The 13215-nt window shown below is 52.8% G+C and overlaps 2 protein-coding genes across 4 annotated transcripts in view; one reads left to right on the top strand and one right to left on the bottom strand.

Moving 5' to 3' along the window:
• Positions 1 to 1449, top strand: part of Hk1 (hexokinase 1) — a 72094-nt gene extending 70645 nt beyond the window's left edge. For all 3 annotated transcript variants that reach the window (XM_015500551.2, XM_048809755.1, XM_048809762.1), the window contains exon 18: positions 425 to 1449. In XM_015500551.2, the coding sequence (XP_015356037.1) occupies positions 425 to 566 (142 nt within the window). In that variant the 3' untranslated portion in view covers positions 567 to 1449. The remainder of the gene's footprint in view (positions 1 to 424) is intronic.
• A 1567-nt stretch (positions 1450 to 3016) lies between these two features.
• Positions 3017 to 13215, bottom strand: part of Tacr2 (tachykinin receptor 2) — an 11905-nt gene continuing 1706 nt past the window's right edge. The window contains exons 2-5 of the mRNA XM_015500474.2: positions 10312 to 10506; positions 6219 to 6372; positions 5080 to 5276; positions 3017 to 3230 (exon numbers count right to left, since the gene is read on the bottom strand). Coding sequence (XP_015355960.1) covers positions 3017 to 3230; positions 5080 to 5276; positions 6219 to 6372; positions 10312 to 10506 — 760 coding nt within the window. The remainder of the gene's footprint in view (positions 3231 to 5079; positions 5277 to 6218; positions 6373 to 10311; positions 10507 to 13215) is intronic.

The following is a 13215-nucleotide window of genomic DNA, read 5'->3' as shown; positions in this document are numbered from 1 at the left end:
TTGGCTGCAGGTGCTGGGTGGATGGCCGCTGGGACGGGATTCCCAGGTAGCCTCCTGAACTAGCCAGCACTTGGCCAGCGTGGGCTTGGCTGAGTGGTCCCTGCTGGGCCTCAGCCTCCTTTTTGGCCTTCAGGTTCCCCAGGAGCCCCAGGCTCTGGGATGGGGGTTCCCTATGCCCTCTGCCTCGTAAACTGTTAGTCGCTCGTTTGGGGATTCTCAGTTGTGCCTCCTTCTGGAAGTTGTGATAACAGGATTGGCAGTGTCGCGCCTTCCTCAGTCAGCTGTGGCTACTTTAATCCGCCCCTGCCCACCTAATTTGGGGTGCTTTCCTGATTTCAGGAGGACCAGTGTCCCTTCATCTCTTCTCCTTTCCCACAACTTACATTTTCCTGATGTTATTTTATTTTATTTTCCTCTTTACCAGCTTCTCCAGAATCATGCACCAAACGGTGAAGGAACTGTCACCAAAGTGTAACGTGTCCTTCCTCCTGTCTGAAGACGGCAGTGGCAAGGGGGCTGCTCTCATCACAGCTGTGGGTGTGAGGCTCCGGGGAGAAATGAGCTAAGGGCACAGGCCCCCTCCCGCTGCCCGTCCAGCACTTGTCTCTCAAAGCGACGACCCCCCTGTTCCTCTCAGCGAGCCGCACTGGGAGCCCTCAGCGCCAGAGCCGCCCCCCACAGCGGGGAAGGAAAGCAATCCAACGAATGGCACCTATCGTAGGGTACAACCTAGAGCGTGTGCTGTTGACCATCTCTCACCTGGACCCTCACCTGCCCTGCCACTCTGCATGATTCGATCTCCACCCGGTCGTGCATCCCCTCGTGTGAAGTGTAGCCGCACCCATTCCTCCCGCGGGCGCCCATCCAGCTCAGATGAAAAGTCGCACCATCAGACGGGCCCTGTGGCCTCCAAAGCCCGTCCTCGGGGTCGCCTCCCCTGCGTGAAGTGTATTATCACCAGCAGTCACTGCCGGACTCTTCCCCCGGGCCCGGGGCCCAGCCTGAAAGGCGAGTGTGGACGCAGCGTGACCGCTTTCTCCCGTCCCCGCCACCCACTGTGGCAGCCTGGTGGTCCCATCGGGGATGTGTCGATGCCACTAGACGTGTGTGTGTGTCCATGGAACCGGTCCTAGCCGCACTGTGACAGTCTTGCATTCTGTTGATCTCGTGGGGGGAGGTGGGAAGTCCCGTGGGAAAGTGTCTTGTCTCCATTTGGGTAAAAGGAACCGACCCACAAGCAGCGCCATCACTGGAATTTCCCATCGCTTTTGTGAGCCATGTTGTATGACCTAGTAAACTTTGTACCAATTCAAAAAGCCGAGTGATGCTTGGTGGCTGGGCAGAGGGGAGGAGACCTGGGGGTGTGGCAAAAGCCAGATGCTGGGGGATATTTGTGACTGTCTGGGTGGGCCAGGAGTTTAAAATAAAGATCACGGTCTTTGGCGCCCAGCCTGGGTCTGGCATGAGGACTTCTGTCATGTCCCTGAAAACCATCGCAGAAGTGGCCTCTCCCCTGGTCTCCAGCATCTGCTCTGTCAATGCCTCAAGTCCCGGCATCCCACACCCCTTCTCCAGGGCTGGAAAAAGGGAGGTCTCTGGTCTCCCGTCCTCCACGCCTGTTAGAACAAAGGAAAGGGGTACTTGGCCTCCAGGGGCTGTGGGTCCTTCCCTCCGCCCCCTGCTCAGATGCACCCAGAGTCTGGAGGCAGCCAGGGAGGCAGGGTGCTGTGCTTCCTCCTCGAATCCCATCTGTGTAGGAAATTGGCCCTTTTCTGACCCTTCTACCCCCATCTATCCTCAGGGGGTGGTTATCAGGCCCCAGGACTGCCATTGTGGATTCCTCCCGCACCCTTGGGTGGATTTCACGCCAAAGCATCCAGGGTGCTGAGATGTCCCATCTGCAACTAGGGGTCCAAGTGCCCAGGACCGACGGCACGCTCACACGGTTTGGTGAGATCAGAGTCCTTTATTTGGGGCATGTGGAGCACACAGGTGACTTAGACTTTGGGTGTACATTGCAGTGTGATATGGCTCTCCAGAGGGCACTGGGCGTGGAGGGTGAGTCAGCAGGTGGGAGAGGTGCCCCTGGGGCCAGGCCTGGTGCCTGGGGACAGTTGATGTCTGCCGCAGAGCGATGGTGGGGGCTGACCTACCTGTAGGTGGTGCTCGTGTGAAGCAGCTGGTTTGGTAATGATAAGAATCAGGGCTGCCTTTCACCAGGCACTGATTCTGTGACTGTCCCTGGCAGGTAATTTTGCCATTGGGTAGAGGAAGAGGCTGAGGGTCAGAGTGACTTGCCCAAAGCAACTCAGCGGGGGTCCCATTTGATTTAACCACCTTCTTCTCTGGGTTGTGTCTAAGTTCTTTTGATTCTGAGGCAGAGAAGCAAGCCCTGGGTCCACTTATAGCTAATGGCTTTGCAAAAATAAGATTTCTTTCCTATGTCATTAGCCTCGCAACAAATCAGGGTCATGGTCGTGTGCTGCCCACAGATGAGTTTTGTTTCCTTACCCAACGTTTATAAACGCTGGGGTGATCCAAATTTAACACATCTAGAAGTTTCACATGCAAATTTGGATTTCCAGCTTTTCTTGAAAGACGTACCCACAGTGGGCTCCCATCACATCCCATGATAGTTGTCCAAAGCAGCTGCCATGCCTTTTGGATGCTTGTCCCCGCCAGGTGGTCACAGTCTGCACCTTTCCCTAGTACTCCAACACTGAGGCTGCTAGTCAGTCGCCTTTGATCCTCACATTGCAGGTTTTATACTGGATTCATTTGCTAATTGTGTGGTATGTCCCAGAAGGACATCTGAGCTTGTAGCTCCTGCCTCACACTCTCTTCAGTAACCGTCATGGGACCCCTGGAGTGCTCTGAGGTAGGTGACAGCATGTCAGCATCCTCTGTTTTCTTCCATTGGTGTACTGAAGGGTGGGGCATGAGTCCAATTTTCAGGTCTGGGCTTCTTGATTGGCTGTTTCCCCAAGGGGGTGACACCTGGCCCTGGATCCAGAGTTCAGCAGGCTTCCCCTCTTGGGGACCTCCACCCAGCCTTCCCACTGGGAACTTCAGAAGGGGCTATGTCCCCGGCCATGAGCAAAATCTCTTTCGTGTGACACCTCTTGACCCTCATGGAAAGGGATGGAGTGGGAGTCAGCTCTAGTTTATCTTCCTCGGTTGGAGTGACCCACGGGCAGCACCGGAAAGCAAGGCGGAATCCAGAGCGGAACCTGGGGAACGGAGGGTCAGCTTCAGCAAGGGAGTTGGGGTACAGGGGCTGTCGCGTGACTTCTCCAGCTCCAGGTGACTGTCTGGGGGAAAGTTGCTGCCTCTGAAGAGCCCACCATTCCCATCGCTCAGGGGTTCTTAAGAGATGCATCTTTTTGGAGGGGGAGCACTAGGGATTGAACCCAGGGACACCTTACCACTGAGGTACACCCCCAGCTCTTTTTACACTTTGAGGCAGAAACTGGCTGAGTTTCCCAGCCTGGCTTTGAACCTTCACTCTTCCTGCCTCAGCCTCCCTAGTTGCTGGGATTATAGGTGGGCAGTACTACCCCTGACAAGAGATGCATTCTTCAATGGATTTGATTTTAGGAAACAGCTAGAAGTATTCTGGAGTTTAATGATTGAAGTGGGTGAGGAAGCTGACTTAGACCATTTGTTATTACAAATGAAAAGAAACAGAATAAAAGAATAATGGATTTTCTTGCTTGTCTTATAACTGGCTTCTAAAGTAGTATTCAAAGAAGGGTTTAAGAAATTGGGGCTCTGGCCATGCTGGTGGACTAGGGGTGCCCTCCCTGTGGGCTCCTATGAAGGAAAATTCACAGGTACCAAGTTTGGGTCCATAAGCTTAAAAAATGACTCTCCCCTGCAGCAGCACTGAAGTTTCAAGCTTAAAGTGGAGCTCAGAGGAAGCAGATTGGTGAGTGGAAACGGGTTGGCAGAAAATAAACTGGAGGCTTAGGGCAGAAATAAGGGGACCCTGTGCAAGCTGTGCGAGAGCGCGGAACTACACCGTCCCTTCCTGAGCTGCAGGGCTCCCTGTTCTGGAAGAGCCTGCCTCGCTTGGGATCCTCTTCGTGCAGCTCCATGGTATGGCCTGACAAGTGCCTATTTGCAAGCCTGGTGGCCTCTGATTTACACCCACACCCAACCCAGCTCCCAACCGTCCTCCCTTACCCTCCCCCCTACCCTCCCCCTGCAGTCTTCCCAGCTCACTCCTGATAGCTCTAAACTTCTGACCACCCAGGCCAAGAACTTGCTGAGAGTCATCTTTGACTTCTTCTCACTGGTGACCTCCTGTCCATCAAACTCCATTGGCAGCCTGGCGCTCTGGCGCACACCTAAGATCCCAGCAGCTCGGGAGGATCACGAGTTCAAAGCCAGCCTCAGCAAAAACAAGGCACTAAGCAACTCAGTGAGACCTGTCTCTAAATGAAATACAAAAGAGGGCTGGGGAGGTGGCTGGTTGAGTATCCCTGAGTTCAATCCCTGATACCCACTACCCCCCAAAAAATTCCTTTGGCAATATCCAGACCCTGACCACATCTCACCCCAGTTGAAACCATCCTTAGCTGGATCAATGCCAGAGCCTCCCTGAAGCCTTTCCCTTGGCCCCTCCCCTTTGGTATAGTTCCAGTGCAGTGCTGGACTGAGTCTTCCAAAATGTCGGAGCACGTGTCTCCCCTGCTCAGAGTCCTGTGGTTCCCCATGTTCAAGTACAAGCCCAAGTCCTGACCTTGACCCCAGGGCCATACTTCAGTTGTTCCTTCTGCCTGGAACACTTGTCCAGTCTGCAGGGCTGACTTGATCCTTCCCATTTGCCAGATGCTCAACAGCACACCGTGGGCCACTAAGTCCTTGAGCACATGGGAGCTCAGGTCTGCGTGTGTGATGGGGCAAGACTCTGGGGAGGAGTTGGAACTCTATCTAGGGGGACCTGGAGGATGACATCCCACCTGGGTGGGAAGGGAGGGACTCAGGCAGGGACAAGGTGAGGTTCACTTGTGCAGGGGACCCGAAGGGGCTGTCCCTGGCCTGGGAGCGGAAAGGACCTGGTCCTGTGGTGCTCACCTGTGGTTGAGGCTGCAGTAGATGATGGGGTTGTACATGGTGGAGCTCATGGCCAGCCAGAAGAGCGCCAGGTACACCTGCTGGATGAACTTGTGGCAGTAGATGTCCTCCCGGAAGTTGCCCAGGATGAAGTAGAGGTGGTAGGGCAGCCAGCAGATGGCAAATGTCACCACCACCAGCACCATGGTCTTCACAAACTGCTCCAGAAGAGCATCAGGTCACTCCTCAGCCCCTGAGTCCCAAGCGCTAACCCTCCTAGGGCATCAGGGGAGGCCCTCCGTGATCAGACCGACCTCTCTCTTCTGCCTCCACCTGGAGCTGCAGCCCAGATCTCCTGAACCCCCACCTCAGGGTCTGCACTCTTCTGCTCAACTGCTGTCCTGCCTTTAAAGCCATACTCCTAGAAGCCAGCCCAACAGTGACCTCAGTGGCCTCTCCTGCTTGGAGAGGAGAAGCTCACTCCTAAGCCCACCCTTGATGGGGGCTGTACCAGCTCTGAGGTCCCAGGCTACTGTTTCCCTGGGATCTGTGTCTGTCACTGAGCTCCACCCAGAGACTGCCACCTCTGCTTGGGGACCAGGTCCCTTGCCACCAACCCCCAACACCTGGCCTCTGCAGGCACACCCCTGCACTGCCCAAGAGGGATGAGGCCAGCTAGGGTAGGCAGGTGGAGACCAACACCTCGCGGGTTGCAGGGAGAAGGGGCATGATGGCAGCTCTCTAATCAGAAGCCACACTGCCATCCAGTTTCTTGATCTCTAGGTCTGCAGTTTCAGCCTTTAGGGATTCTCTGAGAGTCCAAGGCACCTCCCTGTGTACTTCCAGGGCTTGTCTGAAAATCAACATTCCAATTATTCAAAATTCTAACATGTTAGGATTCTGTTATTCTGAGATTCTTGGAGGGATCTGAAATTCTGTGGGCTTCAGGACTTCCTGATCTCCCTAACCTTCCAGAAGTTCCCTCCAGTTTGTATTTGCCCAAAGACTAAAGGCCAATCCACCTGCCAGGGACAAAGGATGCTCTCTCCCTCCCCAGACTTGCCATGGCAGGGTCCTAGGCCCTCATTGGCTGGTTCTGAGGGTTCTGAGATGGCCAGGGTGACTCCTAGAGGTGGCCACATCCCGCCCCTGGCGCCTACCTTCTTCTTGGCCTGCAGGTGGCGCAGGTTGGCACCATGGACCTGGTGTCGTGGGACAGCGCGCCTCCAGAGTGTGAGGCCAATGATGCTGTAGGCAATGAACATCACCAGGAGGGGCAGGAGGTAGATGAGGGCGATCACCACCAGGTGGTACCTGGAGTGGAAGCCAGGAGTTTGGACAGTCAGTGGCCGGTAGTGACTCCCATGTCTGCCGGTGCTCATTCGGGGGACTCTGTGGTCCTCACCCTGTAACACCTGTTGCCCCCCAACCCTGGTTTGATTTAAAGAAAAATAAATGCAACCTTGGCTAGCACCTGGGCCAAAAGAGGGCTTCTCCTGCAAAAGGGTCACCAGCATTTAGCCCCACAAGCTTTATGTGAAAGACAAGTGCTTACAAAAAAAAGTTAACAATTTGTTTAAAATGTAAAACACTATTAGGCCGGAAGGAGAGAGCAAAATTACTTGTCTCACTCCCATCACTATTAACACTTTGGGCGGGGTGCGGTGGCACACACCTATAATCCCAGCCACTTGGGAAGCTGAAACAGGAGGAACGCAAGTTCAAGGCCAGCCTCAGCAACTTAGCGAGGCCTTAAGCAACTTAACGAGACCCTGTCTCAAAACAAAAAATAAAAAGGGCAGGGGATGTGGCTCAGGGATTGAGTGCCCCTGGGTTCAATCCCCAACTTCGAAACAAAACAAAATAAAACACACCAATTTGGTATAGTTTCTTCCTGAAGTGCATGTGTAGGTTTGTATGTGTATGTCCATGTGTGTGGGGATGCGTTTATGCACGTGTCCATATTTGTTAGACCATGTATCTACCCTACGTCCAAGTGGATGTAGAGGACGGCTGGCGTTAAGAAGGTGCCACCCTATCCCCACATCCCTATCAAGTCACACACCATCGCATCATCTGCTTCCTGCTCACCAGCCTTAGGTTGGGCACAATGCTTGTGTCAGCAAACACCCCTGTGCCCACCTTTGAGCAAGTGGCCCAGAACACCATTGCATGGCTACCTACCCAGGCCCCAGAAAGACCCCCAGATTGTGCTGACTTTTCATTTCCTTTGGGAAAGAGAGACAGTGTCAAGGAGCTGTGTGTCCCTGCAGGCTGAGGGCTGACCCCCAGGCAGGGCTGCAGAGGGGCTTCTTGGAGCATCCCAAGCCTTAGACCCCCCCGTTCTGCCAAGTGCCTTTTCCCTTTCTTACTAGAAAAGCTGAGAGGATCCCAAGCCCTGCCTGCACCCAGCATGTGCCAGCCATGCAGGGCCTCATGTAGGAGGCTCCACCAGCCTGGGGGAGGGAGAAGGTGGCTCTGACAAATCTCTTCTAAAGCATCGTGTTTAGAATTTCACTTGCTTTCCTTTGACAAACGTGTCAATCACAAAAGGTATGGAGACACCTAGGTGTCCTGATTCCCTTGTAGGACCTGAGTGTAAGAGCCCCATCACTGAGCAGGTAGGAAGGGAGAAGGAGCAGCCTGTGCCGGGTTTCTGTCACCCTACAGAGTGTCTAAGCTAGAAGGACCCTGAGAACCAACAGGGCCACCTTGCCTCAGTGTCCAGATGGGGACACAGAGTCTCAGAGAAGTGCAGAAAGTATGTTTCATTGGAATCAAGACTTAATCAAGACCCAAACCATCTCCGTTTCACCGAGGCTGTAGGAGTCAGAATGCTTTTCTAATTGAAAGCATGATCTTGGCAAGTCAGGTTTCTCCCTCAGCCTCAGTTTCCTCATCTGTCAAGTGAGCAGGTAATCTCTGTCCTTCCCATGTGTGAGCAACATTTTATTCTTTTCCAGAGACATAGTACAGGATAGGAATTCACCCTGGGCTAGGTTCCCATGAAGAAGGGAGCACTGCGGAGTGTTGAGGACACCTTCTAGAATCTGCCCAAACCAAGGAGTCCCCCCCCCTTTACCCCCTGTCCTTCTTGTATCTGAATTTTAGGGGTAAATGTGTATTTCCTGGAGGCAGCATCTGTAACTTCATCTGATTCCTACACTCACCCAGGTGTGAGCCTGTGAGGATAGAGCCCCAATCTCAATCTACATCAGCGGCTCCCCCCAACCCCGTATTCTCACCCAGAATCAGCCTTCCTGAAAATCCCATCAAAATTCCAGTAACACCAAAGTACCCCTTTTCCAGCCCACCCCTGTGCTCTTACTTTTCCCTGATGCCTGGATGGGGGCTGGAATTCACCATGCACAGAGGGTGGGAGCAGGGTCCCCTCAATTCTTACTGGCTCCCCTTTCAAGGAGAAAGTCCCCATTCAAGTGGAGAAACACTGCCCCCAGTGGCCAGTTCCAAAATACTCTGCTCTCTACCCCTCTCCTTCCCCTCCATGGATGCAAACTTCAGGGACCAGTGGGGTGCAGGGCAGAGGCAAAGAGACCCTAGGCGGGGCCTGCCCTCAAGACCACTAGTCCCCAGTAGCAACCTTATTATTGGGATGGTGTCTTCTATGGCATGGAATGACCCTCTTCTGGAAGATGCTCAGGAGAGTTGGGGCCCAGGGAGGGGTGGGTATTGGAGAAGGAGTGTTAAAGGAGACCAGGATGGGGACTGTGTTGCCATGGTTACCAGGAAGCCATCAGCTAAGAGTGCACACATCTGCAAGCCTGGGGCAGCTGGGACTTCACTGGACTAGATATGCTACCTAATGTGCCTTTGTTTGTCCCTTCTTTAATCTACCACATACTGGGCATGAGTTCTGTGCCAGGCACAGTGCTAAGGGCTTCGAGGACATGATCTCCTATTACTAATCCCCATTTTAGAGAGAAGACGAAGGTTCAGAGAGGTTAAGTGACTAGAGAGTCGTCTAGCCAGGAGGGAAGAAATAGGCCAAGACACTGGCCTGGCTACTAACTCCAAAGTTTCCGTTGACTCCTCTCCTCTACTAACCAATGATGCCAGGCTTGGGGATCACAAAGCCACATTGTGAGAACCCTGGGAAACAGGCCCAGAACTGGCAAAGGACCTAGCCAGGGTCACGCAGCAGCCAGGCCATGCTTGGGTTTCTCTTCCCTCTCCTCCTCCCCTTTCCCAGCCCAGGATGCCCACCTCGGCATGAAGCAGACACCAGACACCCCCAAAACACGTGATGTGTCGAGCCCCACTTGCCATATGTATACACACATTGTACTTATTTCAGGACATACACATCTTAGGTGGCAGGGTGGCCTGTTTGAGTCCTTGTCTCACCACGTCCTAGTTGTGTGGTCTTGGGCATGTTATTTGGGTTTTCAGTGCCTCAGTTTCGGGGCAACTGAGAGAAACCCTGACTCAAAATAAAAAAAGACTGGGGATGTTGTTCAGTGGTAAAGTGCCCCCACTCAAGCTGCAGTATGGGGAAAAAAAAGGTGCTTAGAACAGGCCTGGAAGTTAATGTTACTTTTGTACAGATGGCCCCCAACATGTGTATTTTTTTTGGAGGGGGGTACCGGGGACTGAACTCGGGGGCACCTGACCACTGAGCCACATCCTAGTTCTATTATGTATTTATTTAGAGACAGGGTCTCACTGAGTTGCTTAGCACCTCACCCTTTGCTGAGTTTGACTTTGAACTCGTGATTCTTCTGCCCTAGCCTCCTGAGCCACTGGGATTACAGGCATGTGCCACTGCACCCGACTCTGTCATGTGTTTTGATTAAATGATTGTCTTGACTTTATGATGATGCTGAGGTTATAGTCATTTGCTAGAAATGGAACTATGAAGTTTGAACTCAGATTTTTTCCTGGGCTAGTGATTTGTGACATGATCTCTCTCAGAATGCTGAATAGTAACAGCGAGACACAGTGCCCAGTTAATTCTGTAATGACGAGGAGTGACAGGTGACACTCTACAAGGTGCTTTGTGGCTGACCTAGGATGTGCAGGAGGTTAGGTGCACAAGATATCTTCAACTTAGGCCGGGTTTATAGGGGAGCGAGCCCATTGCTGAGGATCCTTAGTATAAACACGTGCTCACATAATCCCGTTCGGACTCCCAGATCCCATGCACGCCCACGAGCACACACTACACACACGGCCGGGAATGCACACATGAGCACATGCCTTGTGTCTCTGTACCCTTGCCCCGGGAGACCTTACTGGAGGAGTGACTTGTCCCTGCTGTCTTCAGGCCAGGCCACCACGCACTTGGTGGCGCCCTGGTCCACGGTGATGGTGGAATAGAAGCACTGGGGGAAGGCGAGGGCCAGGGCCACCAGCCAGATGCCCGCGATAACTGCCTTGGTGCTGGGGGCCGAGAGCCGTGGCTGAAAGGGATGGACGATGGCCATGTACCTGTGGGCAGAGCACAGAGCGAGTAGTGAGCGCCCTCCTGTCCCACCTGTCCCCTTCTCCATTCCTCTGCCCAGGTCCACACGCTACTGACAATGTCCATGGGTGTTGGAGTTATGCCAGATCTGCAGAGAGTGGAGCTGGAGATTCTCACAGCCACATGGAGATGTCCTAGGTAGGCGCCGTTCTGTTCCGTAACCACTAACCACGTGTGGCCAGCGTGACTGGGGAACTGAATTTCAAATTTTAATTTAAGGGATTGGGGGATGTGGCTCAAGCGGTAGCGTGCTCGCAGGGCATGCGTGTGGCCCGGGTTCGATCCTCAGCACCACATACAAACAAAGATGTTGTGTCCGCCAAGAACTAAAATAAATAAATATTAAAATTCTCTCTTCTCTCTCTCTCTCTCTCTCTCTCTTTAAAAAAAAATTAATTTAAACTTAAAGAGCCACATATTGGACAGCACAAGCCCAAACTTTTAAACTTGGCACTCGAGGCCTCTGCACTGGCCAGCCTCCTCCCACTGCCTCCTGAGCCTCCCGGGCTCACTCTGGCCATGAGCCAGCCCTGCAGGGTCTCTCTTGGGCCTTTCCTCCCATCTCAGGCTGCAGCTCCTCCTTCCTCTCAAAGTTCCCAGGAGATGCCACCTGCGGACCTACTCAACTCCGGTCTCTCTCTGGGGGACTGTGGGGATTGCAGCTGCTGTTTGGGAGCCCTGTGCCTGGTGGGGTGCAGGGCCCACCACCCACTGGTCTTTGATGGGGATTATTTATTTCCACATTAGGTGACAGGCTTGGAAAATGGAGAGACAGCCAGCTTGGGAAAGGCAGAGCTGGATTTCAGCCCTGGTTGGTCCAGCTGTGTGCTCCTGGGTTGTGAAGTCCCCTGTTCCCAGGACCTGTACAACACTGTAGGAGGGTCCTGGGGCCTGGTGTGCAGAAGCCACAGGGGTCTAGAGCCCTGACCAAGGAAGGTGAGCTGCTCATCTCTCCAAGGTCAAAGGATCCAAAGGGCACCATTCAACACAGGCATGGCTGCCCTCCTCGAGTCCCCCAATATGTAGTGTGACCTAAGGTCTTGGTTTTCCCCTCACTAGAAGGAGGAGGTGAGACTAGATTAGTGGGTCTCTTTGTGTTCTGGGCCTGTTGCTGTCCAGTGGAGCCCAAGGACCCCTCCTTAGAATAAGATTTGGGGGTGGGGTACTGGGGATGGAACACAAGGCCACTTTACTGAGCCACATCCCCATCCCTTTTAAAAACGTTTTTATTTTTATTTTTTAATGTTGAGACAGGGTCTCCCTAAGTTGTTGAGGATGGCTTCAGACTTGGATCCTCCTGCCTCCTCCCAAGTTGCTGGGATCACAGGTGTGTGACACTGTGCCTCGCTAGAATGAGATTTTTTAAATGAATAAATTATAATACCCAGGATTACAAAGAGCATCAGTCATACTGAAGTACAGTATCAAAACATAAAATAAATTTGGGACATTGTAATATATGCACTTTTTTATTAACACACTAAACAACAAGTTCTAGCGGCAGATCTGGAACCTATGGTAATTTTGAAGTAGTGATTTCTGTAACAACACAAGAATCTCAATCTCTCTCTCTCTCTCTCTCTCTCCTTTTTGTGTGGTTCTGAGGATCAAACCCAGGGCCTTGAACATGCTAGGCGCGTGCTCCACCACGGAGCTACACCCCCAGCCCACAAGTATCTATGATTTCTGTTGGTGACAAAGCCCCGGGCGCTGCTGGGGTCCCGGCGAAGTGTGCTTGCTGCCTACCTTTGTGCTTGTGTCGTTTTTGTCCCCACATGAGTTCAGGAACCTTGTGGTTTCTGCCCGTGGTCTGTGGTCATGGGTTAGGTTCTCCTGGACCAGATGATGTTAGTGTCCTCCCTCCTTGTCCTGTGACACTGACCTCCTCTGACTACCACGGAGCTCGGGCTTTGAGCACGTGATTATTCCTACTTATTCATTTCCTTTTCATTGACCAGAAATGGCCTTGGTACCTGGCGACCTGTGGCTCCTTCTCCGCTGGATGAGTCCAAGCTTTGGGACAAGGCAAGGACGATGGACTGTGGCCTCAAATTTATGTAGCCCCCACCGTGGGAACCGGCAGTCCCCACCCCGGTGTCCCAGGCGTTACGGGGGCACTGACTGCTCCGCGAGGTTTCCACCTTCTGCCTGGAATGTTTACCCCCAGAGGTCACTCATCCCGTCCTCCTGGTGGCTCAGATCCACCCTCACAGGTCCATCCTGATGCCCGTTTAACATGACATCCTGCCCCACCTCCCATCGCCTTTTTTTTTTTATTGGTTGTTCAAAACATTACAAAGCTCATGATATATCATCTTTCATACATTTGACTCAAGTGGGTTATGAACTCCCATTTTTACCCCAAATTCCCATCGCCTTTCTGATCTCTGATATTTTTTCAAAGCCTCATGACCTCAAAACACAGCACGGAGTTCATGGATTCAGGTGCTTATGATTCAAACTCTTGCCAGGGGAGGCTCATTTACCCGATTTTTTTTTCCTTCTCCCAAATGCCAGAATAACATCTATACTTAGCAAATAGGGGAATGAATGAAGGTGTTTCCACCATGAACTGATCTGAGCTGCCTGCCTCCGTCACCTGGATTATTATTCAACAGCTTCCTGCCTGGTCTCCCAGCTCCCCCCCTGCCCCCCACAGCCCCCTTGCCCTCCAC

Source organism: Marmota marmota, unplaced genomic scaffold (assembly GCF_001458135.2).
Source record: "Marmota marmota marmota unplaced genomic scaffold, marMar, whole genome shotgun sequence".
Taxonomy (NCBI): Eukaryota; Metazoa; Chordata; class Mammalia; order Rodentia; family Sciuridae; genus Marmota; species Marmota marmota.
Note: the sequence above shows the minus strand (reverse complement) of the source record. Positions and strands in the feature narration are given on the sequence as shown.